Genomic DNA, 26,089 nt, shown 5'->3' on the forward strand with positions numbered 1-26,089 from the left:
GCATTGTTGATTTATTTTTATTTATTTTATTTATTTATTTATCAAATTTCTATATCGCCCTACTCCCGGAGGACTCAGGGCGGTGAACAGCCAAGATAAAATACAGATAATACAAATATTAAAAGTCCCTTAAAAATTATTAAATATTTTGGCCGAAACACAGATTAAAACACCCAATTTATAAAATCAAACGAATTAAAAATTTAAAAGAGGAGAGTTAGGCCAGGCCAATTTATTTGAATTTATATACCGCCCTTCTCCCGAAGGACTCAGGGCGGTGTACAGCCAGAATAAGAACACACAAATAGAAAATTTAATAACCAATTTAATATATATATTAAACAATATGGCCCGTAACTAATTAAAAACCCATTTTTAAGCCTCAAGAATTAAAAATTAAAGATTAAAAGTTAAAAGAATTAGAATTAGGCCAGCCCGGCTTGTTGGAACAAAAGAGTCTTGAGGGCACGGCGGAAGGTGCGTAGGTCCGGGATCCTCCGAATCTCCTCTGATTCCATCCTCTGATGGTCCTTCAGATCCTTTTTTTTTGTCTTAGAAGATTTAGGGATGACTCCTCCGTTCCTACCAACGGAGGCATTGCAGCAACTTGCTTAACAACCAGGGCAAAAATGAAAAAAAAAAAAAAGAAACATGGATCTTGATAGATTCGAACTCTGGGCCCTATCTTAAGAAAATGAAATTCAACGTAGAGAAAAGTCAAGAGCCTGGTAGTACAGTGGTCTAAAGCACCCTGTTATTAAGACCAGCTGCCTGCAGTTACTGCAGGTTCGAATCTCGCCAGGCTCAAGGTTGACTCAGCCTTCCATCCTTTCTAAGGTAGGTGAAATGAGGACCCAGTTTGTGGAGGCAATAAGCTGACTTTGTATAAATATACAAAAGGATGAAGGCTATTGCTTAACGCATTGTAAGCCGCCCTGAGTCTCCGGAGAAGGGCGGCATATAAATCAAAAAATTTTTTTAAAAAAACAGTCTTACACTTAGGCAAGAAAAACCCAAAGTACACAGAGAGACTAGGGGAAACCAGGCTTAATAGCAGTCACTGTGAGAGGGATCTTGGAGTCTTAGTGGGCAACCAGCTAAATATGAGCCAGGAATGTCCGGTGGCAGCCAAAAAAGCCAATGCAATCCTAAATTGCATCAACAGAGGGGTACAATCAGGATCAAGGGAGGTACTAATACCACTCTACAAAGCCTTAGTAAGACCACACCTAGAGTCCTGCATCCAGTTTTGGTTACCACACTATAAAAAAAAGATGTTGAAACTCTGGAAAGAGTGCAGAGAAGAGCAAAAAAGAGGATGAGGTGGCTGGAGGCTAAAACATATGAAGAACGGTTGCAGGAACTGGGCCTGGCTAGTCTAGTGAAGAGAAGAGAAGGACCAGGGGAGACATGAGAGCAGCATTCCAATATTTGGGGGGCTGCCCCAGAGAGGAGGAAGGGGGTCAAGCTGTTTTCCAAAACACCCCAAGGCCAGACAAGGAATAATGGATGGAAACTGACCAAAGAGAGATTCAATCTGGAAATAAGGAGGAATTTTATGACAGTGAGAACCATCAACCGATGGAACAGAAGTTGCCTTCAGAAGTTGTGGGAGCTTCATCCCTGGAGGCTTTAGAGAAGAGACTAGACTGCCCTCTGTCAGAAATGATGTAGGTTCTCCTGCTTGGATGGGAGGGGGGCTGGATTAGATGACCTACAAGGTCCCTTCCCAACTCAGTTAATCTGTTAAAAAAGTAAAATTCAGGCATTCAGGCAAAATTCAACCAAAGGGAATTCCCATCCCTATTGGGGTCATAAATCAAGGGCTAACCGTACACAGGCCGTCCTCGAGTAAACGACCACGACGGAGCCCAAAATTCATGTTGCCCACTGAAACGATCAGAAAAAAAGTGAGCTTTGCCCCATTTCACGAACTTCCTTGCCACCGAAACTGGGAAGCAAATCCCTGCAGTCGTTCAATGAGTAACACGGTTGTTAAGCGAATCTGGCTTTTCCCCCATGGACTTCGCTCGTCGAGAGGTCGCAAAAGGGGATCACGTGATCCCCCGGTCATAACTACGAGTCAGTTACCAAGCATCTAAATTTTCATCCCGTGATTGCTACAACGCTCGTAAGCGTGAAAAATGATCCTATGTCGCTTTTTTCCCCCCCCCAGTGCCGTTGTAACTTTCAGCGGTCACTCAGTGAACCGTCGTAAGTCGAGGACTTACCCATGTATGGCATTTGATTGTGTTTGTGTGTTTCTCTCTCTCCCTCAGCAACCTGGAAGGATTCCTGGAGGAATTTGCGGACATCTCCAAGGAGGATCAAATTAAGAAACTCCACGACCTCCTGGGTCCTCACATGTTACGTCGCCTCAAAGCCGACGTCTTCAAGAACATGCCGGCCAAGACGGAGCTGATCGTTCGGGTGGAGCTCAGCCCCATGCAGAAGTACGGGGCAGCGTTTGGAGGGTGGAGGGGGGGCAAAGGAGCCTCAAGTCGGGATTCAAGTGTCAGGGGTTCCAAGTAATTTAGTGTTGGGTTGGGTTTTTTTAGGTCTCCGTGGAGATGATGATTCTCCATCATCTCCAGCTCACGGTTGTCCCAAAGGTGCTTTTTAAATTTTTTATTTTTATTTTTTCCCCTTTCAAAAGGCAACTGGACTTCCTTGTGTTTTTTTTTTTTGTTTGTTTGTTTTTCTTTTTCTTTGAAAATATATGTTTCCAGGAGTCGGTAAAGTTTTGTGCGTGAGGAGCAGGGAATTTGTCAAGTTAGAACCCAGATGGAGAACTTTTGAGGCGTGTCGGGTCCAAAATTCAGAAAATGGCTACTTTGATTTTACTGGGTCTCTCTTTTCTCTCTCTCTCTCTCTCTCTTTTCTCTCTCTCTCTCTCTCTCTTTTCTCTCTATTTTTCTCTTTTCTCTCTTTCTCTTTTCTCTCTCTCCCTCTCTTTTTCTCTCTGTCTGTCTCTCTCTTTCTGTCTCTTTCTTTTTTATCTTTCTTTTTCTCTCCCTTTCTTTTTTTCTCTCCCTCCCTCCCTCTCTTTTTCTCTCCCGCTCTCTCTTTTCTCTGTCTCTTTCTCTTTTTTCTCTCTTTCTCTCTTTTCTCTCTCTCTTTTTCTCTTTTCTCTCTTTTCTCTCCCTCTCTTTCTCTCTCTCTTTCTCTTTCTTTTTTAATCTCTTTTTCTGTCTTTCTGTCTTGCTTTCTCTTTCTTTTTTATCTCTCTTTTTCTCTCTCCCTCTTTCTTTTTTATCTCTCTTTCTGTCCCTCTCTCTCTTTCTGTCTCTTTTTCTCTCTCTCTCCATCTCTCTTTCTTCTTTATCCTGTAACTGCTATTCTAATATGAGCCGAGGTGGCGCAGTGGTTAGAGTGCTGTATTGCAGCTACTTCAGCTGACTGCTAATTCAGCAGATCAGCAGATCAAATCTCACCGGCTCACGGTTGACTCAGCCTTCCATCCTTCCGAGGTGGGTAAAATGAGGACCCAGATTGTTGGGGGCAATATGTGATTTACTATACTGTCTTTGGTGTAAGCCGCCCAGAGTCCTCGGAGAGTGGGCGGCACAGAAATATTATTATTATTATTATTATTATTATTATTATTATTATTATTATTATTATTATTATTATTAATAATAATAATAATAATAATAATAATAATAATAATACCAAACCCTTCATCAACGCGATTGCATTACATTCTTCATTAAACTATCTTTCCATTGATATAGAAGTTTATAGTATTACTAAAACAAAAGTGGTGTTATTAGCTAGCTTAAGAAAATACAACTTTTCCCAAAAGGTTTCCACAATTTTGGGCCACTACTGTAGGTTATCGCATCTTTTCTTATGTTAGTCTCCTTCCCTTCTTAATTTCCCCCCCCCAACCTTCCTTTTTCCCAAATCAGGAAATACTATAAATACATCTTGACTCGCAACTTTGAAGCCCTGAACTCCCGCGGCGGCGGAAACCAAGTCTCCTTGCTCAACATCATGATGGACTTGAAGAAATGCTGCAATCACCCCTACCTCTTCCCCGTCGCTGCCATGGTAGGTTTGCCAGCCCAGTGGCTGCCAGAGGGTTGGTGACAGGAATGTCCTCTGGCGGCAGGAATTGTCGTCTTCAGCTTAGGGTTCCCTTCTGCTTATAACAAGAGGGACGCCGTGGCTCAGTGGCTAAGACATTGAGCTTCTCGATTGAAAGGTCGGCAGTTCAGCGGTTCGAATCCCTAGCGCCGCGTCACGGGGTGAGCTCCCGTGACTTGTCCCAGCTTCCGCCAACCTAGCAGTTCGAAACCCCGTAAAAAATGCAAGTAGAAAAAATAGGGACCACCTTTGGTGGGAAGGAAACAGCGTTCCGTGCGCCTTCGGCGTTGAGTCACGCCGGCCACATGACCACGGAGACGTCTTCGGACAGCGCTGGCTCTTCGGCTTTGAAACGGAGATGAGCAGCGCCCTCTAGAGTCGGGAACGACTAGCGCATAGCGCAGATATATATATATCTTTGTATCATTATTCTCATTTATCATTTATTCAACAATTTTGGAATTATCATTCCAAAATAATAATAATAATATTTTCACATATTATTGTCCCGGCAGGAATCTCCCAAGCTGCCAAGCGGTGCCTATGAAGGGGGGGCTCTCATCAAGGCCTCTGGGAAACTGATGCTTCTGCAGAAGATGCTGAGGAAACTGAAGGAGCAGGGCCACCGAGTGCTGATCTTCTCCCAGGTAACGAAAATGGGCTCAGGTACGGATTGCCTAACAGGCTCACTGGTGCAGTAGAATGCCGAGATCCTCGAAAGAAGGCAGAGAAGAAGGATCAGGGGCGACATGACATAACAGCAGGGTTCCCGTATCAGGGCTTTGCCAACAATTAACCGGTGGAACTACTTGCCTCCAGAGGCTGTGGGTGTGTTTCATCACTGGAGGGTTTCAAGAAGATGTTGGATAACCATTTGTCTGAAGTGGTGTAGGGTTTCATGCCTAAGCGGGGGGTTGGACTAGAAGACCTCCAAGGTCCCTTCCAACTCTGTTATTCTATTCTATTCTATTCTATTCTATTCTATTCTATTCTATTCTATTCTATTCTATTCTATTCCATTCCATTCCATTCCATTCCATTCCATTCCATTCCATTCCATTCCATATATTCTATTCTATTCTATTCTATTCTATTCTATTCTATTCTATTCTATTCTATTCTATTCTATTCTATTCTATTCTATTCTATTCTATTCGTATTCCAGAGTCTTTCTAGGAGCCGGGGGAGGGCGAAAACGGCCTTCCCTACCACCCCCGGAGACACTCTGGAGGCAGGAAACGGCCGATTTTCTGACTCCCAGTCCCACGCGTGCCATAGGTTCGCCCTCACGGGTATTCCTGCTTGAACAGAGGGTTGGAATAGAAGACCTCTAGGGTCCCTTCCAGCACCTATGATTCTGTATGTTTTAGAGTCATTTAGATATCTCGGATTATTTTATTTTTAAGATGAGGCTAAAACATATACATTTTCCCCACTACTTAGTCCTTCAACTGATTTTTAATAAGGGGATCTAGATTTACTGGATCTTGGTGAGGTGGCCTTCCGAAGGGAGGGGCCCCTTTTCTTATTTCTCCACCAGTTGACATCTTTTGAACTGTTTTGCCTTTGTGCAAAGTGACAGATTGCTGCAAAGGACCACGTTCGTTTACATCGTTGGCGTAATGTCCTTATGCGGCCGATGTCTGCGTCTCATTCGTGGGGGCATTGTTGTGGAAAGGATGCAAAGAGTCTCCAGTTGAAGGGACTTTGATGAACGAGTCAGCCTTGTCCCAAATTATTCTGTCCCCCTTCCCCACACAGGCAAACACACAACCAGGCACGCCTGCCAAAATTTTATTAAGCAATCAGACTAGAAACCCTTGCAGATAAGAGTTTTGGCAGTAAACTGCGAAATGCCTGCCAAGTCAGTTTTCACTCACAGTCAGCAAGAGAGAGTTTCTCCTCAGTCTGGTTCAGTAGCAAAAAGTAATCCACGAAGCAAGAGTTCGCCAAGGCCCAATCCAAATATGCACAAGCCAGATTTCAGGTAACGTGATGTGACTCTCAGGTTTTTAACTTCGACCGTCACAAAGCCTGAAGAGCAATCCCACCCGCTTTTATTCCTTGTGGGGTGTGGCTCTGTGACTCAGCTCAATCTCTGGCCCTCCCACGCCTCTTTCGTTGCTGCGCACGCTTCTCCCTCCGACGCTGCCTGGGATCAAGCCAGGATTCATCATCCTCGCTCCCTATCTGTTGTTGTTCCGATATGCTTTCCTCCTGGCATATCCCAGGCTGTTCCTCTTGGCCTTCGGATGGAACCTGAGGCATTGCCTGAGAGGAGGGTCCTGGAGAGGGAGGCCTTGTCAGTTCCTCCCCATCACCTTCTGAGTCCTCTTCCTCTGTTCGGACAGGCTCAGGAGTTGTGGTCACAACACAACTGGTCCATTAGAGCAGGATTAATTATACTAGCTCTGCTATTTGAAATTTACATCTCCTGTACAATGTACATACACGTTTTGTAATATACAAAGTCTATGTTCTGTCCCCAACCACACACACACACACACCAACAGACGTTCAAGAGTTAAAGACCAAACCAGCCGGCAAAATCCTTTTCCTTATGATAACGGAACTTGGCAACAACCTAGTGGCTGCCTGCCAAGAGTTTATTATTTATAAAGAGGAGAGATAACTTCTCCCCGCTTCTGGTACATCAAAAGAAACAGCTCAATAATTACGGAGTTAATCAAGTCCAGAGATAATCCAGCAAAGTCTATAGCAAAAAGTCCGGCAATGCAGAATGGCGTGGAAGCTTTCAGCTTTGTTCATCACAAGGTTTGACTGGCCACCACGCTCCCTTTTATCCCCTGTCGGGTGTGGTCCAGTGACTCAGCCTAATCTCGGGCACGCCTTTTCTTCTGTTGCACGTGCTTATCTCTGCGACGCTGGCGTGGATCCAGCCAAGACTCATTACCCTCATCACTGTCCACCTGTGGTTGCGTGGGCGTGCTTGGCCCCGGCCCTATCTCTTGCCCTTCGGCGGACACCGAAGGCATTGCCAGAGAGGAGGGTCCTGGAGAGGGAGGCCTTGCCAACTCCTCTCCTTCGCTCTCGGAGTCCTCTCCTGCCGATGACACAGGCTCCGGTAATGGAGCCACAACAGGCTAAATAAGCACATGTCTGTCATTTCTCACTGGGGTCTCAGAGAGGAGTTAGGGAGTCCGGTGAAATATCAATATTTCAGCGTTGAACTGTGGGGGTCCTTGGTGCCCTCTGAGCTGGGTGGTTTTTTTGCAGGCGTTTCATGACCCAACTAGGTAACACCATCAGTGCTACAAGGGAGCAGGGTTTGCTCTCTGTTTATATACCAGGGGGTTGCTCTGCCAGTGTTGGTGTTAGTGGTGGGACGTTTGTCGGGGAACCACGAAGACCAGCACTCGTACCAACACTGTCTATTATAAACAGAGTGCAAACCCTGCTCCTCCTTCCTTCTTGCACCGATGGCGTTCCCTAGTTGGGTCCCGAAACGTCTACAAGAAAACTACCAAGCTCAGAGAGGAACTGAGAATTGCTTCTTAAAGGTGCCGGGCCTTAACCCCATCTATAAGCCGGCTTAGTTCTTTTTTTCTATGGTGGCTTATTTTTTCCCCCCCCCTTTTCCACCACCTGCTGAATATTTTCCTATTGGTGGACAGTTTCTCCTTTCGGTTTCTCCATGGCAACTTGGGTCTAGGAGGTGATGGAACTCGTCTCGGAGTGAGGTTGTCAGGAGGAGACCAAGAGGGGCGACCCTGTCAAGTTCATTATCTCCGGAAACGGACTCTCTGTATCCTGTCAAGGGGCTGTCAGCCCGACTGACGGACGTTTCCTTCTGACCTGCCTTCCTGGGAGAACGGCAGGGAAACGTTCCTCTCGCTCCTTCCAGCATTTTGCAATTTATCCAGAAATACGTTTCGGTTTAGCCTGAAGTGGCCAAGTCGACTCTGAATTGCCCTCGAGCGTATTCATGCTCCGTTCCGATTAATCTTGGCTTTTTCGCTTCTCGCACCGGTTAAGTGGTTTTAAGTGGGTGCTTATTCTGGCTTCTTTTGCATTGTTAACGGATGATGACAGCAGGTGGATTATGGGTTATAACGCCTTGGTAAGGCCACACTAGGGACGTGGTGGCTCAGTGGCTAAGACGCTGAGCTTGTGGATTGGAAGGTCGGCAGTTCAGCGGTTCGAATCCCTAGCGCCGCGTCACGGGATGAGCTCCCGTCACTTGTCCCAGCTTCTGCCAACCTAGCCATTCGAAACCCCGTAAAAAATGCAAGTAGAAAGAATAGGGACCACCTTTGGTGGGAAGGGAACAGCGTTCCGTGCACTTTTGGCATTGAATCATTTTATTTATTTATTTATTTATTTTATTAAATTTCTATACCGCTCTTCTCCCGAAGGACTCAGGGCGGTGAACAGCCAGAAGATAAAACACAGGAAATACAAAATCTAGAATAAATTAAAACAAATTAAATAATTTAGGCTGAATTTTAAAATACCCCCATAATTAAACAGATTAAAAATTTATGTTTAAAATTTAAATTTAAAAGAGGAGATGATTTAGGCCAGGCCAGCTTGATGAAATAAAAACGTTTTAAGCGCGCGACGGAAGGTGCGAAGATCCGGGATCCTCCGTATCTCCGGGGGGAGCTCGTTCCAGATGGTAGGTGCCCCCACAGAGAAGGCTCTCCCCCTGGGGGCCACCAGCCGACATTGTTTGGCCGACGGCACCCGGAGGAGCCCCTCTCTATGGGAGCGTACTGGCCGGTGGGAGGCTATTGGTGGTAGCAGGCGGTCCCGTAGATAACTAGGTCCTAAGCCATGGAGCGCTTTAAAGGTAGTAACCAAAACCTTGAAGCGCACTCGGAAGACCACCGGGAGCCAGTGCAGCTCGCGCAGGAGAGGTGTTACATGGGACCTCCATGTTGCTCCCATAACCACCCGCGCGGCCGCACTCTGCGCCAGTTGGAGCCTCCGAGTGCACCTCAAGGGGAGCCCCATGTAGAGAGCGTTACAATAGTCCAGACGAGAGGTGACGAGGGCATGAGTGACTGTGTGTAGAATCATGCCGGCCACATGACCACGGAGACGTCTTCGGACAGCACTGGCTCTTGGGCTTTGAAACGGAGATGAGCACCGCCCCCTAGAGTCAGGAATGACTAGCGCAGATGTGCGAGGGGAACCTTTATCTTTACCTTAAGGCCACACTTGGAATCCTGCATCCAGCTTTGGTCGCCACGATGTAAAAAAGAGGTTGAGACTCTAGAAAAAAGAGTGCAGAGAAGAGCAACAAAGATGATTAGGGAACTGGAGGCTAATCCAGTTCATACGAAGAACGGTTGCAGGAATTGGGTATGTCTAGTTTGATGAAAAGAAGGACCAGGGGTGACACGATAGCAGTCTTCCAATATTTGAGGGGCCGCCCCAAAGAAGAGGGGAGTCAAATTATTCTCCAGGGCACCTGAAGGCAGGACAAGAAGCAACCGATGGAAACTCATGAAGGAGGGAATCCAAGCTAGAATTAAGGAGGGATTTCCTAAAAGTGAGAAAAATCAATCGGTGGAATGACTTGCCACCAGAAGTTGTGGTTGGTCCAACACTGGAGATTTTTAAGAAGAGGCTGGACAGCCCCTTGTCTGAAACGGTCTAGGGGTCTCCTGCTCTAGCAGGGGGTTGGACTAGAAGACCTCTAAGATCCCTTCCAAGTCTGTTATACTGTTACTGCATGTTTCCTGGAAAACTTGCTGCCTGTTTAATGAAGTCATGGCAAGAGCGTAAAAAAGCTTTTGAAACGGCAGTTACAGGTAATTCACAACTTACGACCAGGATTTCTTGTTTGCTAAGTGAGACAACTGTTAAAGTTGAGTTGCCCGATTTTACGGTCTTTTTTTTTTTTGGCCATCGTTCGGTTGCTAAGCGCCTGAATTTTAATCACGTGACTATGGGGATGTTGCAACGGTTGTAAGTGTGAAAAATGGCCGTGAGTCCCTTTTTTTCAGAGGCTTTGCAACTTCATTTTTTTTTAAAAATTTTTTTTTTTATTAAATTTCCAAAGATTAAAATACACAGTACAAAAAGAAACATAATACACAAAAAAATAAAGCAAGAAAAAAAAACACACACAGAAAACAAAAGATATAAACAACCAAAAAATAAACATATCCAAAAGCCTTCTCTGTGGGGGCACCTGACCTATGGAACAGGATACCCCCAGGGATACGAATGATCCCAGATCTCCCTACTTTCCGTCGTGCCTTGAAGACTTTTCTATTTCACCAAGCTGGACTGGCATAAATTTTCAGTTTATCTAAATTCTATGCTGAGGATCTTAATTGATGAGCCAAATCGGTTTAATTATTTTAAATTATTTTTATTTCACATTATATGTATGTTATTCTGACTGTTCACTGCCCTGAGTCCTTCAGGAGAAGGGCGGTATAAAAATAAAATAAAATAAAATTAAATAAATAAATAAAATTTCAATACTAGTAACAACTTTCCTGCATCGGTATCTCTAATCTATTTAGCCTCTTGACACAAATTCTACTTCTAAATATTTCTGTCTTAAACGTACATCTTTATTTAAATGATCTTGATTTCTATTTACAATTCGATCTTGTAACAAAAACATCCCTTAAATTTTATGTTTACTCTCCAGCCAGGAATACCATTTATTCCATATTAAATAGAACTCGGTGTCCTCCCTCTCCTTCATTTCCATAGATAATCTGTCCATCTCTGCACATTCGTATATTTGTTTTACTATGATTTGATCTGGAGGGGTGTCTGGTTGTTTCCAATTTTGTGCTATCACAGTTCAACTTGCCATTAGTATGTGTAATATGATATATTGTATACTTTTCTGCATTTTCCCTTCCAGAATACCCAGGAGAAACAATTCCAACTTTCTTTCTATCTTCTGCCTTGTTATTTCATCCAGCCATTTTTTAATCTTGCCCCAAAATTTCCTAATCTTAGGACAGGTCCACCACATGTGGTAGAATGTCCCTTGTTTGTGTCCACACCTCCAACAATTCGGAGACCTATTCGAGAATATTCGAGACAGCCTTCTGCCACTAAGAGTCTCCCGCCGGCCAGTACGCTCCCACAGAGAGGGGCTCCTCGGGGTGCCGTCGGTCAAACAGTGTCGGCTGGCGGCCCCCAGGGGGAGAGCCTTCTCTGTGGGAGCACCTGCCCTATGGAACAAATTGCCCCCGGAGATAAGGAGGATTCCAGATCTACGCACCTTCCGCCGCGCCCTCAAGACCTTTCTATTCCAACAAGCCGGGCTGGCCTAACTCTTTTAATTGAGTAATTTAGTTCTTAATTTGATTTTAAATTGGGGTGTTTTAATTGTCGTGGGCCAATACTATTTAATTTGTTTTAAACTATTTTTAAATTTTGTATTCTATGTATTTTTATCTTCGGCTGTTCACCGCCCTGAGTCCTTTGGGAGAAGGGCAGTATATAAATTTGAACAATAAATAAATAAATAAACATCCTGGCCAATAAAACAGCTCTTGCAACTTTGAACAGTCACTAAACGGGCTGTCGTCGGTGGAGCACCAACGGTGCTTTCGTTTTTCTTGAGGCGTTTCGACTTTTCGAGCACCTAACGGGCCGTATTATCATGACTGAGGTTTCATCCTGCCTTTTTCCCCTTCTGACTTGAGTCTTGCTGACGGTGTGTGTGTGTGTGTGTTTTTTTTCCCCAGATGACCAAAATGCTGGACCTGCTTGAGGACTTCCTCGACTACGAGGGCTACAAGTATGAACGGATAGATGGTGGCATTACCGGAGCTTTGCGCCAAGAAGCCATAGATAGGTTTAATGGTGAGTACAAGGGCCGCGCGAGGTGATTACCTGTGTTTTCCCCCTAAAATAAGATTGGGTCTTATTTTCTTTTGGGCCCCAAAATAAGCACTAGGGCCGTGATGGCGAACCTGTGGCACACAGGTGGCACGCGTTGTAAGGAATTCGCAGAGTAACCCTTGAATAGCAAGGGTGTGTACATGAAAGCGATTGAGAGTAGGTACGAATAAACACAGTCAACACACAGATACACTGAGTTGTGTTTACTTTCAGGAAATAGTAAGGCACAGTCCAATAAACAGTCCAGGTCATACACATATAAAGCAGGAGATAGCAAAACGACAGTCCAGGGATAATCCAATAACAAAGTCTTCTTACCAGTTGTTGTAGTCATTCACAATAAACAGTTCTTCTGGATTTGCAAGTAGCCATATCATTGGACACAAGCTCAGCTTCAGAGTCTGCATCTGTTGATAGCCCAGGCTCAGGCAACAGAGCCACAACAACAGGGTCGACTTGGGAGTAAAGCCACACCTTGGAGTCAATCGGCCCTCCCTTAGGAAACAAAAGAGGAGCGAACGGGGAGGGGGCTTTTGCAGTAAACCATTCGTTCGGTCGTTTCAAGAGTGAAAAGTTCTGTTTGTGACTCTGTGCCAAGTTTGGCCTTGTACTGCGTTTGGAAACAAGTTACATGGCAGCTTGCCAAGCGAGATAAGGTCTGTGTTGATAAATAGTCCTCCGAAAGACTGTTTGGACAGGCCTTGCTGACTGTGAATGAAAGGAATTCACAGTCGTGTAAATAAAAGAGGTTTTGCCGGGACCAACGCTCTGCTTCCTACTTTTTAAGGGAGCCTAGGTCAGAACAGGCGGCGGCGCATGTTCTTAAGTAGGCTTATTTTGGGGGTAGGGCTTAGGCGCACAAGTAAAAAAAGGATGCTAGGGCTTATTTTCTGGATAGGTCTTATTTTCAGGGAAACAGGGTTATAGGGAGACAGGAGCTGGGCTTTCTGTTTTGAAATTCCTCTCCCTTTCTTGGCTGCGGCAAGCAAGCAGTTGCCGGCCAGGATTTTCCAACAGCGTTCCAAATATTCAATATTCCACTTTTTTTGCAGCGGGGCAGGGGGTTGTTTCTCATGCCAATTATTCACCCAACCTTTCCTTTCCAGCCCCGGGAGCCCAGCAGTTCTGCTTCTTGCTCTCGACGCGAGCTGGCGGCTTAGGGATCAATTTGGCCACGGCAGACACGGTGATCATTTTTGATTCCGACTGGAATCCCCACAACGATATCCAGGTGAGTGTCCTTCTGTCAGGAAGACACATCAAACAGAGGATGAGTGATCCTTTAGGGGATCTGCCCAAAGCTTCTTCCCTCTGGTCCGTCACAAGGAGCCCTGCTCATCCAAAGCAAGCCCTTCTATGCATTGCTTTTTATTTAGGATTAGGATTACGAGATGCGCGTAGGTGTCGTAAACCTAGGTTGGACGCTCTCTCTGCCTTTCATCGATGTCTTTTGGCAGCCCCAGATATATTGGAAATCCCACACTCACTCACTCACTCTCCCTCCGTTCCATGCGTCCTTGATTCATGTCATATTGATATGAATGTACGGACATTCTGTAAGTCACCCAGAGTTACCTGGCGGTAAGGTGGATGGCCAATAAATTTGATAGGTAGGTAGGTAGGTTGGTTGGTTGGAAGGATGGATGGATGGATGGATGGATACGGTAGATAGATTAGATCAGATAGACAGATGATAGACAGACAGATGGATACTGTAAGATAGAGGGATAGATGATAGAGATGAGATATAGATACATACATAGAGATAGTAGATCAGATAGGATAGAGAGAGATGGATGGATGGATAGATAGATACAGATGAGATAGATAGATAGATACAGATGATATAGATAGATAGATGGATGGACGGACAGATGGACGGACGGATGGATAGACAGACAGATATGGATGGATGGATAGATAGATGGATAGATGGATAGATATGGATGGATAGATAGATATAGATGATAGATGGATAGATATGGATGGATGGATGGATATATAGATAGATATAGATGATAGATAGATAGATAGATAGATAGATAGATAGATAGATAGATAGATGCATAGATACATAGATACATAGATACATAGATACATAGATAGATAGATATAGATGATAGATAGATGATAGATGGATAGAAGGATACAGATGAGATAGAGATAGATACAGATGATAGACATAGATAGATAGATAGATAGATATAGATGATGGATAGATGGATAGATATGGATAGATAGATATAGATGATAGATAGATAGATAGATAGATAGATAGATAGATAGATAGATAGATAGATATAGATGGATAGATAGATGGATAGATGGATAGAAGGATACAGATGAGATAGAGATAGAGATAGATACAGATAAGAGACATAGATAGATATAGATGATAGATGGATAGATATGGATAGATAGATAGAGATAGATGGATAGATGAATAGATATGGATAGAGAGAGATAAATGGATAGATATGGATAGATAGAGAGAGATAGATAGATAGATAGATAGATAGATAGATAGATAGATAGAGAGAGAGATAATGATAGATGATAGGTAGGTAGGTAGGTAGATACTGTAGATCTGGAGTCTCAAACTGAATTTTGAGACTCACAGGGTGCTTAGATCTGGCCCGCATGCCCAATGAAATTGAGTTTGACACCCCTGCTATGGATGGATGGATGGATTAATAAATATGAATAAAGCCAGCTTGGTCTAGTGGTTAAGGTACTGGCCTTGCGACTAGGTGATCATTAGTTCTAGTCCTGCCTTGGGCATGAAAGCCAGCTGGGAGCCTTTGGGTCAATCACTAGGAGACAGTGAGTTCTAGTCCCACCTTCGGTATGGAAGCCGGCTGGGTGACTTTGGTCCAATCATTCCCTCAGTCCGGCTCACCTCACAGGGTTATTGTGGGGAAAATAAGAGGAGGAAAGAATCCCTGGTACGTTCGCCCCCTTGAGTTATTTACAAACAACAATAAAGGTGGTCTAAAAACAAAAATCCAACACATAAATACCTAATTTTGGGTTGTTTTCCTCCCTGCCCCCCCCCCCAAATAGGCCTTCAGCAGAGCTCATCGGATCGGCCAGGCGAACAAGGTGATGATCTACCGCTTCGTCACACGGGCCTCCGTGGAGGAACGGATCACCCAGGTGGCCAAACGCAAAATGATGCTGACTCACCTGGTTGTCCGTCCGGGGCTGGGCTCCAAGTCGGGGAGCATGTCCAAGCAGGAGCTGGACGACATCCTCAAATTTGGCACGGAGGAACTCTTCAAAGACGAAAACGAGGGTGAGAGACCAGACCGGGGTGGGGGGGTGGGGGCGGCTACTGTGAAGGGGGATCCCTCTTAAGCTGGAGATTTAATTGCAGTCATCTAACTGTCAGGGTTTCAAGTAATACACCCATAAGCAAGCAAAACTGCAAGGCAGGTCGATTCCTCAAAAGAATAGCTTTATCGGCTATATTGGCACAGATCTGGTGAAAACCGGCTCTGAAGGTTCCTGCAATTTTCACCTAATTAAAAGTATAAGTTTTCTGCCCAGTGGCAAAGAAATTCAGCCAAGTGGCAAAGAAATTCTGGGCCAAAGTTAAAAAGCAGTTAGAGGAAATAACACAGAATTCAATAAAGGGAGAACCAGAGCAATTCCTACTAGGGATTCCCACAGAAAATTACACAAAGGAAATACAATATTTAACATTACACGTACTGACAGCAGCCCGCACAGTCTATGCCCAAAATTGGAAGAAGGAAAACCCACCAACAGAAGAAGATTTAATTTAAAAAATTTTTTAGAATGCGCAGAGATGGACAAATTAACAAAACACACTTCCTTTATATTATTATCTTAGAATAAACTTTAAAAATACAAATTTGATTAAGCTTCTCAACCTATTGCCAAAATCCTCCCCAAAAAAGATTAATCTTCAGTTCTTCCCTTCTTTCTGTATTTTTTCCAGTCCTTTTTTGTTTGATAGTTCTTTATTCTTCAGCATTGCTCCTCCTCCTGCTTTTATTTTCGAGAATTTTAAAATTTGGATTTGAGGTTGATGTCTCTTTGAAAGTTTTTGTCTTCTTAAGGTTATTTCATTTAATTTGAAACCCCCATAAATCTCTCTCAAGTCCTCCTGATTAAACTCTTCCAGATTCCTTTGCTTTCCCCTCTTGGTCTGGAAAGCATCCTTTTTATCCAAAGTCACATTAAACTGGATTTCTGCCCCATCTTCTTCCAACCGCTCACTACTATCTAACAAGCCTTGAAATGATACTATATTCTCCTTTGTCTCCATGTTTTGAGTCAAAACAGTTTCCTCTTCCTGAGACCTTTCATCAAAAAAACCTTTAAGACTTTCCAGTAAAGCAGTGGTTTGTGACTCAAAAATTTCATGTATTATAACTCTTATTGGTGTATTTGCTGGTGTGTGTAATAATAGTCCTTCAGCACTTTCAAAGGTACCAGCCATTTTCTTTTTTTTTCAAAGTCCGATTATTCACACAATTTAAAAATGTAAGTTAGCTGAAATCAATTCCATAGTCTTTTGCTTTCCGCTTCCACTTTAAATCTTTTTCTTAATGTGTAATCCGGTAGTTGTTAACAATGTTGCAAATATTAAAAAGCACTTTCACTGGTAAGTTTCGTTTTCACGCCCTCAGGCGCCATTTTCCCCTTTTTTTAAACGGAGTTAAAGCTCAATACTTGCTTTTTATCATTCTCCTGATTTTGCTCTGCCGGCATCCAAAGTCATGATGTCTTATAAAACTTAAAATTGCGTTGCTGGTGTGGTCGCTATGCCTCGGTCTGCAAAAGGCAGAGTCACCCCGGATCCGGAGCTAACGAAGGGCTTTCAGGGAGCTCTCACCCTGCAACCCCCAGGCTTAAAAAGAAAAAAAACCTGGGAGTCTAGGGGAGCTCTACCCAGATCCTTCTGCTCTTCTCTCCCCCTTTTCCCCAGGGGGAGATTTTTTAGCCGCTAGACAGCTGATTTTCGCTGTTCTAGCGGCTATACAGATCGCGGGGCTGGAGCTCCTACAGGAGCATCCGTTTGGCATTCGCGGAGCCACCGGAAGTCACCCAGAATGACCTTGATTCTCAAGAGAAAGTATTTTGTTTTGGCTACAAAACTCCAGCTATGGCAACACTGAAGCGGTCAAAATGGCTTCGGTCAGGTCAGCTTCAGGGTTGACCCTAACCTTTTTGCCTTTTAGGAAACTTTGAAAGACCAAATTATTTTGAATACAGATCCAGTTCCCGTCATCCCGGTGTGTTTACTGACCAAATGTCATCAAATCCGCCGTGATGTTTTATCCTCCCCATCCTGTTCCAGGCGAGAACAAGGAAGAAGACAGCAGCGTCATCCACTACGATAATGAAGCCATCGCACGGCTCCTGGACCGTAACCAGGACGCCACCGACGACGCCGACGTCCAGAACATGAACGAATACCTCAGCTCCTTCAAGGTGGCGCAGTACGTGGTTCGGGAAGAGGATAAGGTCAGTTGTGGGGTCATGGCTGTTTTGGGTCCTGGGCCACCAGCTGGTGCAAAGATGGCCATGCCTATCTCGCCCTGGATCAGCGTTTCTCAACCCCGAGCCACTTTAAGATGGGTGGACTTCAACTCCCAGCATTCCCCAGCCAGCAAGGTTTTACCAGCATTCAGCATGGATAGGACAAGGACATAGAACATCAGTGTTGGAAGGGATCTTGGAGGTCTTCTAGTCAAACCCCCTGCAGACCCTACACCCGTGATGGCGAACGGAGCCATATCGGTGGGCACGCGAGCTCAGCTCCACTGATTTTCGGGCCTTATGGGCCCACCGGAAGTCAGGAAACAGGCTGTTTCCTACCTCCGGAGGGCCTGGGGAGGGGTAGGGAAGGCCCATTTTTCACTCTCCCCAGGCTCCAGAGCCTTTTTAGGAGCCAGTGGAGGGCGAAAACGGCCTTCCCCAACACCCCCAGAGGCTGGAAACAACTCGTTTACTGACTTCCGGTGAAACCGGAAGGCCTGTTATTCACTCTCCCCAGGTTCCAGAGCCTTTCTAGGAACCTGGGGAGGGCGAAAACACCCACCCAGAGGCCCTCCAGATGCCAGAAATGGTCTGTTTGCTGACTTCCAGAAGTCGGCAAACGGGCTGTTTCCGGCCTCCGGGGAGGTGGGGAAGGCCATTTTCACCCTCCCCAGGCTCTTAGAAAGGCTCTGGAGTCTGGGGAGGGTGAAAAAACGGGCCCACCGTGCCATCGTGTGCCAAAAGTGGGGAGAGCTTGGTGGGGTTGCTCGCGCATGCGCAGGGGGTGCAGGGTGCATAGAATTATGGGTGTGGGCACAGACGTGCGCGACCCCCCCCCCAGTGCTCTCCCCGCTTTTGGCACACGATGGCAAAAAGGTTAGCCACACTGCCCTACACAATTCTAGTCAATTCTAGTCAAATCGCTGTCCGATCTCTTCTTAAAAAGTAGTAGTATAATACTAGCAGGAGGAGGAGGAATAACAGAGTTGGAAGGCACCTTGAAGGTCTTCTAGTCCAACCCCCTGCTCAAGCAGGAGACCCCGTCCCATTTCAGACAACGGTCGTCCAAGCTCTTCTTAAAAGCCTCCAGTGCTGAAGCACCCACAACTTCTGGTGGCAAGCCGTTCCACAGATTAATTGTTCTAATCGTCAAGAAATTTCTCTTTAGTTCCAGGTTGCTTCTCTCCTTGGTTATTTTCATTCCGTTGCTTCTTGTCCTACCCTCAGGTGCTTTGCGGAATAGGTGGACCCCCTCCTCTTCTTTGGGGCAGCCCCGCAAATATTGGAAGAGATGTGGATGGACTACCTTTCCCACATTTTTTGCAACTGTCTTAAAGGAACAGTTTCTTTCCTTAGTAGAAAGTTCTATTAAGAACTTTCTTAGTAGATGGTGGGTATGCAGTAAGCGTAATATATCTTGACTTCAGCAAAGTGGGGGGAAAAAGAGCTGGCTGGGGAATTCTGGGAGTTGAAGTCCACAAGTCTTAAATCAGGAGTCTTCAACCTTGGCAACTTTAAGATTTGTGGACTTCAACTCCCAGAATTCCCCAGCCAGCCACGTAGGGTAACTTTCTTAATAGACAGTGGGTATGCAGTAAGCGTAATATATCTTGACTTCGGCAAAATGAAATAGCCTTGGTAGTACAGGGGTTTAAGGCACCCTGTTATTAAGCTGGTTATTAAGACCAACTGCCTGCAATTACTGCAGGGTTCGAATCTCGCCAAGGCTCAAGGTTGACTCAGCCTTCCATCCTTTCTAAGGTAGGTAAATTAAGGACCCAGTTGTGGGGGCAATAAGCTGACTTTGTATAAAATATACAAAAGGATGAAGGCTATTGCTGAGCACATTGTAAGCCGCCATGAGTCTTCGGAGAAGGGCGGCATATAAATCAAATTAAAAAAAAAATAATAAAAAAAAAAATAAAGAGCTGGCAGGGGAATTCTGGGAGTTGAGGTCCACCCATGTTTTTTTTTTAAGTTTTTTATTTTTATTTCTCATAAACACATTTACATGTACAGTCAATTATCCATCATTTTTCATTCACCTTATCTTTTAACTTTCATTTTTCATTTTTACTTTTTCGGGGCTGCTCTTTTACCATTTATCTTTACCCCAGCCTTTCTTCTTCTCCTCCCCTTCTCTTCCTTCCTCTTTCTCCTCCTACTTTCTTCTTTCTTCCTCTCCTTCTCTTTCCTACTTCCCCTTACCTTCCCCCTGTCAGCACTCCAAACTACATTCGTTCCGGTGCTGACATAAGGAGGAGAAGAGGGGGCAGCTGGCAAGAGGACGCTTGACTTTTCACCTACTTATTTTCCCTGAAGATAATCTCCCCTAGGAGATGGGATGGGAGGGGGGACATTCCTGGGAGCTGAAGTAGTAGATATGGGGAGAGTGATTTGGAAGATGGCCAATGAGACGCAGAGAATTGGGGAACGGAAAGGGAAGGTTTGGGGTCAGGAATTCAGTGTTGGCTTCGACATAATCGGGGACAGATTGTCGTGCTTAATAAATGAAAGATTTCATCAAAGTCTATTTGTTTGGAAATGTAATTTATTTGAGACGACACCGAAACCTGACACCCCCACTCCTTTCTTCTTCCCCACTTCTAAGCTTCTCTTCTCCACCCATGTTAAAGTGGCCAAGGCTGAGAAATGTTGCTCAGTATATATTTGTGTGTTCCAATCTCTCTCTCTCTCTCTCTCTCTCTCTCTCTCTCTCTCTCTCTCTCTCTCTCTCTCTCTCTCTCTCTCTCCTTCTCTTCTCTCTTCCCCCCCCCCCCAATAGATTGAAGAGATCGAACGGGAGATTATTAAGCAGGAAGAAAACGTCGACCCCGATTACTGGGAGAAGCTGCTGAGGCACCATTACGAGCAGCAGCAGGAGGACCTGGCTCGCAACCTGGGCAAAGGGAAGCGGGTGCGAAAGCAGGTTAACTACAATGACGCTGCCCAGGAGGACCAAGGTCAGTGCTTCAGAAAGGAAAAACGGCACCCCTCTGGGCATCCCCTGAACATTACCTCAATTAAAACCCAAAGTGGCTTCTGGTTTTGAGTCCGATACTTAGTTTGCTCAAAAACTCATCCTCCTCCTCTTTTAACGACCCCATAATCCCTTAACGGGTGAGAGTCTGGGCAACTGAATGGAGCTGAGTCAGGGGTGGGTTCTATTTTTTTTTTACTACCGGTGCTGTGGGCGTGGCTTATTTTGTGGGCGTGGCTTGGAGGTCATGTGACTAGGTGGGGCGTGGCTAGCTGGTCAGAGTCATTTCTGGAAGGTCCTCGCACTTAACGACCAGTCCTCGCACTTACGACCCGACTCATTTGTTTGCTTTTAACACTGATCAGCTGTAGGGCGGCCCTTTGAAGCCCCGCGGCAAGAGTTTAAACAGTTTTTTTCCCTCTAGTCATCAGCTGGGACTCAGGAGGCAGCAATAGATTGGGGGTGGGACCAAATAAAAGGTAAGAATAACATGGGGGGGTGGGAGGGTGGGGGCGGGAGAACCGGTTCGGTGACATCATATCGTCACCGCTACCGGCTCGGCCGAACCGGACCAAACCGGGAGGAACCCACCACTGAGCTGAGTGTTTACTGGCTGGATGCCCTTCCTGTTGCCAATGAGGAGTTATATTCAGCAGATATATTCTCATTGTGCCCAGAGAGAAAAATTTCTGCCTCTACCTAGGATCGAACTCCTGATTGTGAGGCGAGAGCTCCACCTCTAGGCCACCGCACCACTCTCCAACAGTTTGTTTAGTCATCATTTCCCATAATCCCTTGCAGGGTGGTGTCTGGGCAACTGAATGGAGCTAAGAGTTTTACTGGCCGGATGCCCTTCCTGTCGCCAATGAGGAGTTATATTCAGCAGATATATATATTCTCATGGTGCCCAGAGAGAGAAATATGTGCCTCTACCTAGGATCGAACTCACAGCCTCCTCATTGGGAGGCGAGAGCTCCACCTCTAGGCCACATCACTTTTTTTGGAGGGGGGGGGTTAGTTTTTTTTGTAGTTTGCTCATAAACTACAGAGCTAAAAACCGGTAACTAGTGAATAAGGGAGCAAAAGTCAGGTTTTTCAAGATCCCGGAGAAGATGCATCTCAGCTCTTGTTTAAGGGGGCTTTTGGGGCAAGGTATAGAAACAGAGAAATGGGCAGAAGGTATTATTTTCTGTTAGGTATAGTACCAGGAAAGTATGATAAAAGGAAATATATATTTCAGTGATGACTAACCTTTTTTCCCTCGGCTACTAAAAATGCGCGTGCCCACACCCATAATGCAATCCCCCGGCTTGCGCCACGGCCCCCTGAGCATGTGCGTGTAACCCCCCACACTGACCTGAGCATGCACGCACAACCCCCCCCCCCCGCACATGCTTGCACAACCCTCCCAGCACACCTGTTTTGGGTCTATCAGGCCTCCCTGAAGCCTCTGGAGGCCGGAAACGGCCCATTTCCGGATTTCCAGTAGGCCTGTTTTTCACCCTCCCCAGGCTCCAGAGGCTCCGGAGGCTTTCCTCGCACCTCCAGGAGGGCGAAAACCGCCTCCCCTGGCCTTCCGGAGGCTGGAAATGGCCCGTTTCTAGACTTCCGGTACTTCCGGGAGGCCTGTTTTTCACCCTCCCCAGGCTCCAGAGGCTTTCCTCGTGCCTCCAGGAGGGTGAAAACTGCCTCCCCTGGCCTTCCGGAGGCTGGAAATGGCCCATTTCTAGACTTCCGGTAATTCCGGGAGGCCTGTTTTTTGCCCTCCAGAGGCTCCGGAGGTTTTCCTCGCGCCTCCAGGAGGGCGAAAACTGTCTCCCCTGGCCTTCCGGAGGCTGGAAATGGCCCGTTTCTAGACTTACGGTAATTCCGGGAGGCATGTTTTTTGCCCTCCCCAGGCTCCGGAGGCTTTCCTCGTGCCTCCAGGAGGGTGAAAACTGCCTCCCCTGGCCTTCCGGAGGCTGGAAATGGCTGGTTTCTAGACTTCCGGTAATTCCGGGAGGCCTGTTTTTTGCCCTCCAGAGGCTCCGGAGGTTTTCCTCGCGCCTCCAGGAGGGCGAAAACTGCCTCCCCTGGCCTTCCGGAGGCTGGAAATGGCCGGTTTCTAGACTTACGGTAATTCCGGGAGGCATGTTTTTTGCCCTCCCCAGGCTCCAGAGGCTTTCCTCGTGCCTCCAGGAGGGTGAAAACTGCCTCCCCTGGCCTTCCGGAGGCTGGAAATGGCCCGTTTCTAGACTTACGGTAATTCCGGGAGGCATGTTTTTTGCCCTCCCCAGGCTCCAGAGGCTTTCCTCGTGCCTCCAGGAGGGCGAAAACTGCCTCCCCTGGCCTTCCGGAGGCTGGAAATGGCCCGTTTCTAGACTTACGGTAATTCCGGGAGGCATGTTTTTTGCCCTCCCCAGGCTCCAGAGGCTTTCCTCGTGCCTCCAGGAGGGCGAAAACTGCCTCCCCTGGCCTTCCGGAGGCTGGAAATGGCCCATTTCTAGACTTCCGGTAATTCCGGGAGGCCTGTTTTTTGCCCTCCAGAGGCTCCGGAGGTTTTCCTCGCGCCTCCAGGAGGGCGAAAACTGCCTCCCCTGGCCTTCCGGAGGCTGGAAATGGCCTGTTTCTAGACTTCCGGTACTTCCGGGAGGCCTGTTTTTCACCCTCCCCAGGCTCCAGAGGCTTTCCTCGCGCCTCCAGGAGGGCGAAAACCGCCTCCCCTGGCCTTCCGGAGGCTGGAAATGGCCCGTTTCTAGACTTCCGGTACTTCCGGTAGGCCTGTTTTTCGCCCTGCACAGGCTCCGGAGGCCAGAAACGGCCTGTTTCCATACTTCCGGTAGGCCTGTTTTTCGCCCTCCCGGAGCCTCCGCTCGAGTCCTGTACTTCCCTGGCATCCAAAACAGACCGTGTGGAGACTTCATGGGAGGGGAGGGGCAGCAAGGGCATGCGCGCATGTCTCCCGCATCCACGGCAGAGACCCGAAAATCAGCTGGCTGGTGGGAGGTGGAGCTGACATAGGGCGATGGCTCTCAATGCCTGCAGAAATGGCTCCAGGTGGCACGCGTGCCATAGATTTGCCATCACAGATATATTTAACATTACACGTCTTAACAGCAGCAAGAATTGTATTTGCTCAGCACTGGAAAAATGAGGAAACACCTACCGAAGAAGATGTAATTTAAAAAAAAAATTACTAGATTATGCAGAAATAGATAGATTGATGTTAAAGGTAAAAGAAAAAGAATGTACAGAATATTTTCGAAAATGGGACTTGTTCCACAAATGGTCGGATAATAGAAGGAGAAATGAGGAGCTGGGAAAGTTTTCTGATGTAACCAAATGGATCCAGACAATATGCTGTTCCCAAAACACTTAAAGTGGACAAGCTTGATAAATAAAGGACTTGCTTTATTCTTCTCGACTTTCAATTTTTGGAGCTATTCCAAAAAAAAAAATCCCCGTCTTGTATCGCTTGCAAACCGGCGTTCTCGGTTTTTTTTTTTTCCTTCTTCTCTCTATGTTTTCAGACAATCAGTCTGAATACTCCGTCGGCTCCGAAGAGGAAGATGAAGATTTTGACGAGAGGCCAGAAGGTATGAGGGCTGGGGTGTGGGGTCTTTTATGCTGTAGGTCTCTGGAAAGGCCTTCTTAAAAAGAATCCAGTCGTCCGATCTCGAATCCCCTCCCTTCCTTCCTTTTTACGGCCCCCTCGGTCCGAACGGAATGAAATCTCCTGCCAAGGAGAAATCGAACTGGATGTCTTGAGGGTGCTTTGATCTGGTGGGTGGCTTGCAGCTGCGGAGGGTGTGGGGGGGTGGGGTCAAATCCGGGAACCGTGGCGCTCGGTGGTACGGGAAAAAACGTGGCCCGCGTCGTGTTCTAACGCACTTCGCAAATGTGGCGTGATCGGTTCTTTCTTAGTATGGTGTGTAGGGTGAGAGGTGGTTCCCTGGGGGGTCTTTAAGGCTCCCCGAGCTTGGTTGCAAGACATTTCATGACCCGACTGGGTAACCTCATCAGTGCTAGCAGGGAGTAGGGTGTGCGGCGTGGAGGAGGAGAACAGGAGAAAGAGAAGGAAAGCTTGGTGCTCTCTGAGCTCAGACGTTTCACGACCCAACGAGGTAACCTCATCAGTGCTAGCAGGGAGTAGGGCAGGGATGGCTAACCTTTTTGCCGTCGCGTGCCAAAAGTGGGGAGAGTGCGGGGGGGTGTCGTGCGCACGCATGCCCCACACCCATAATTCAATGCGCCCTGCATCCCCACGCATTTGCGTGCAACCCCTCCGCGCTCCCCCCCCTGCTTTTGGCACGTGATGGCACGGTAGGCCCGTTTTTCACTCTCCCCAGGCTCCAGAGCCTTTCTAGGAGCCTGGGGAGGGCGAAAACGGCCTTCTACACACACCCACACCTGGTTGTCCCTGTGGACTAGACTCCCAGGGTATTACCTGGGCCAATGCCTATGGCAGGACCCTTTTCATAGTCCCTGGGCCCGTAATATCCATACAAAACTTTTGAAGATCGGGATTTTCCCCCATTGAAGCTTTTATTTTAGGCCCTGATGCTGCCAAATCGTTGATTTTTCAACGGCTGGACGACTTTTTTTTTTTTTTTTTGTGAAAAAAAAAGTTTTTATTTTATTTTATAATCAAACAAATATACAATATAAGCAACCATTCAATCTATCATCAACCTTCAACCCCCCCCTCCCCACCCCCCACCCCCGACTTCCCACAACAAAAACAGGGCATAGACTTCAACAAACATTCGCTAACATATGCTAACTTCCTGCAAGATTTAAAACTCCCTGGACCCCTTAACTCCCCTTCTGCAAAGTCATCAGCCTCCCCTTTCATTAACTCTTAAGGGTTTTAAAAACATTAACAAACATTGATCATCCAAACCCTAAAAACTCTCTTAGTATATCTGTAAAGTATTCTTAATTCATTTACTTAAACATTTTACTCTCCCTCCACTTCTCAAAGTTCAGATATTTTAGAAAATCTTATATAACAAAGAGTAAACCTTAATTAGTCAATAATTGAATTTCTGCATTTTCCCCTCAATCTTTCTTCCTCCCTCTATCATTTAAATTTTAAAACATGATCATTTTAATTAACCATTAATACATCAACTGCAAAACCAAAAAAAAAAAAAAAAAAAGTTAATCTTACTTTCATGCTTTCAGATATTTTAAAAGTCTTATAACAAAAAGTCTTCCTCCAACTTTTAAATCTTAAAACATAATCCTTTTAATTAGCCATTCCGTGTGTGTGTGTGTGTGTGTGTGTAAAATCCATCCATTGTACATGTGATGGCCGATCCCCGGAATCTCTGTTCCACATTACATTCGTATGTCCCTACTACCGAGACATAAGATCAAGATTCATTTCTCCTATTTCCCAGAGATTCCCAGGTTCACCCGATCTGTTCAGCCTTTTATTTCCTACTCCAGGACGCAGACCCCAATATATCTCCAAAGGTGGCAAAAAAATTTTTGCTGCAGTCGTGGCTGGAAAAAAAACGGGGGAAGAGACGGGTAACCCCAACGGCAGAGGATCCACTAGTACTGACAGTACGGATTGTATCTGAGGCAGTAGATGGTGTACTGTCACATGATCTATTCATATTTGTAAAATATACTCCCCTTCTATGTGTATTTTAATTTGGTCTCTGACTGCAA

General features: G+C 46.0%; 1 protein-coding gene across 1 annotated transcript in view; it reads left to right on the forward strand.

Annotated features, from left to right (window-relative positions):
• Positions 1–26,089, forward strand: part of CHD3 (chromodomain helicase DNA binding protein 3) — a 120,946-nt gene that overhangs the window by 71,761 nt on the left and 23,096 nt on the right. The window contains exons 18-26 of the mRNA XM_087891632.1: positions 2,280–2,453; positions 3,912–4,053; positions 4,605–4,736; positions 11,781–11,898; positions 13,044–13,168; positions 15,001–15,232; positions 17,267–17,433; positions 20,234–20,411; positions 23,938–24,003. Coding sequence (XP_087747758.1) covers positions 2,280–2,453; positions 3,912–4,053; positions 4,605–4,736; positions 11,781–11,898; positions 13,044–13,168; positions 15,001–15,232; positions 17,267–17,433; positions 20,234–20,411; positions 23,938–24,003 — 1,334 coding nt within the window. The remainder of the gene's footprint in view (positions 1–2,279; positions 2,454–3,911; positions 4,054–4,604; positions 4,737–11,780; positions 11,899–13,043; positions 13,169–15,000; positions 15,233–17,266; positions 17,434–20,233; positions 20,412–23,937; positions 24,004–26,089) is intronic.

This window comes from Pantherophis guttatus, chromosome 4 (genome assembly GCF_059756535.1).
Source record: "Pantherophis guttatus breed Tessera chromosome 4, ASM5975653v1, whole genome shotgun sequence".
NCBI lineage: Eukaryota > Metazoa > Chordata > Lepidosauria > Squamata > Colubridae > Pantherophis > Pantherophis guttatus.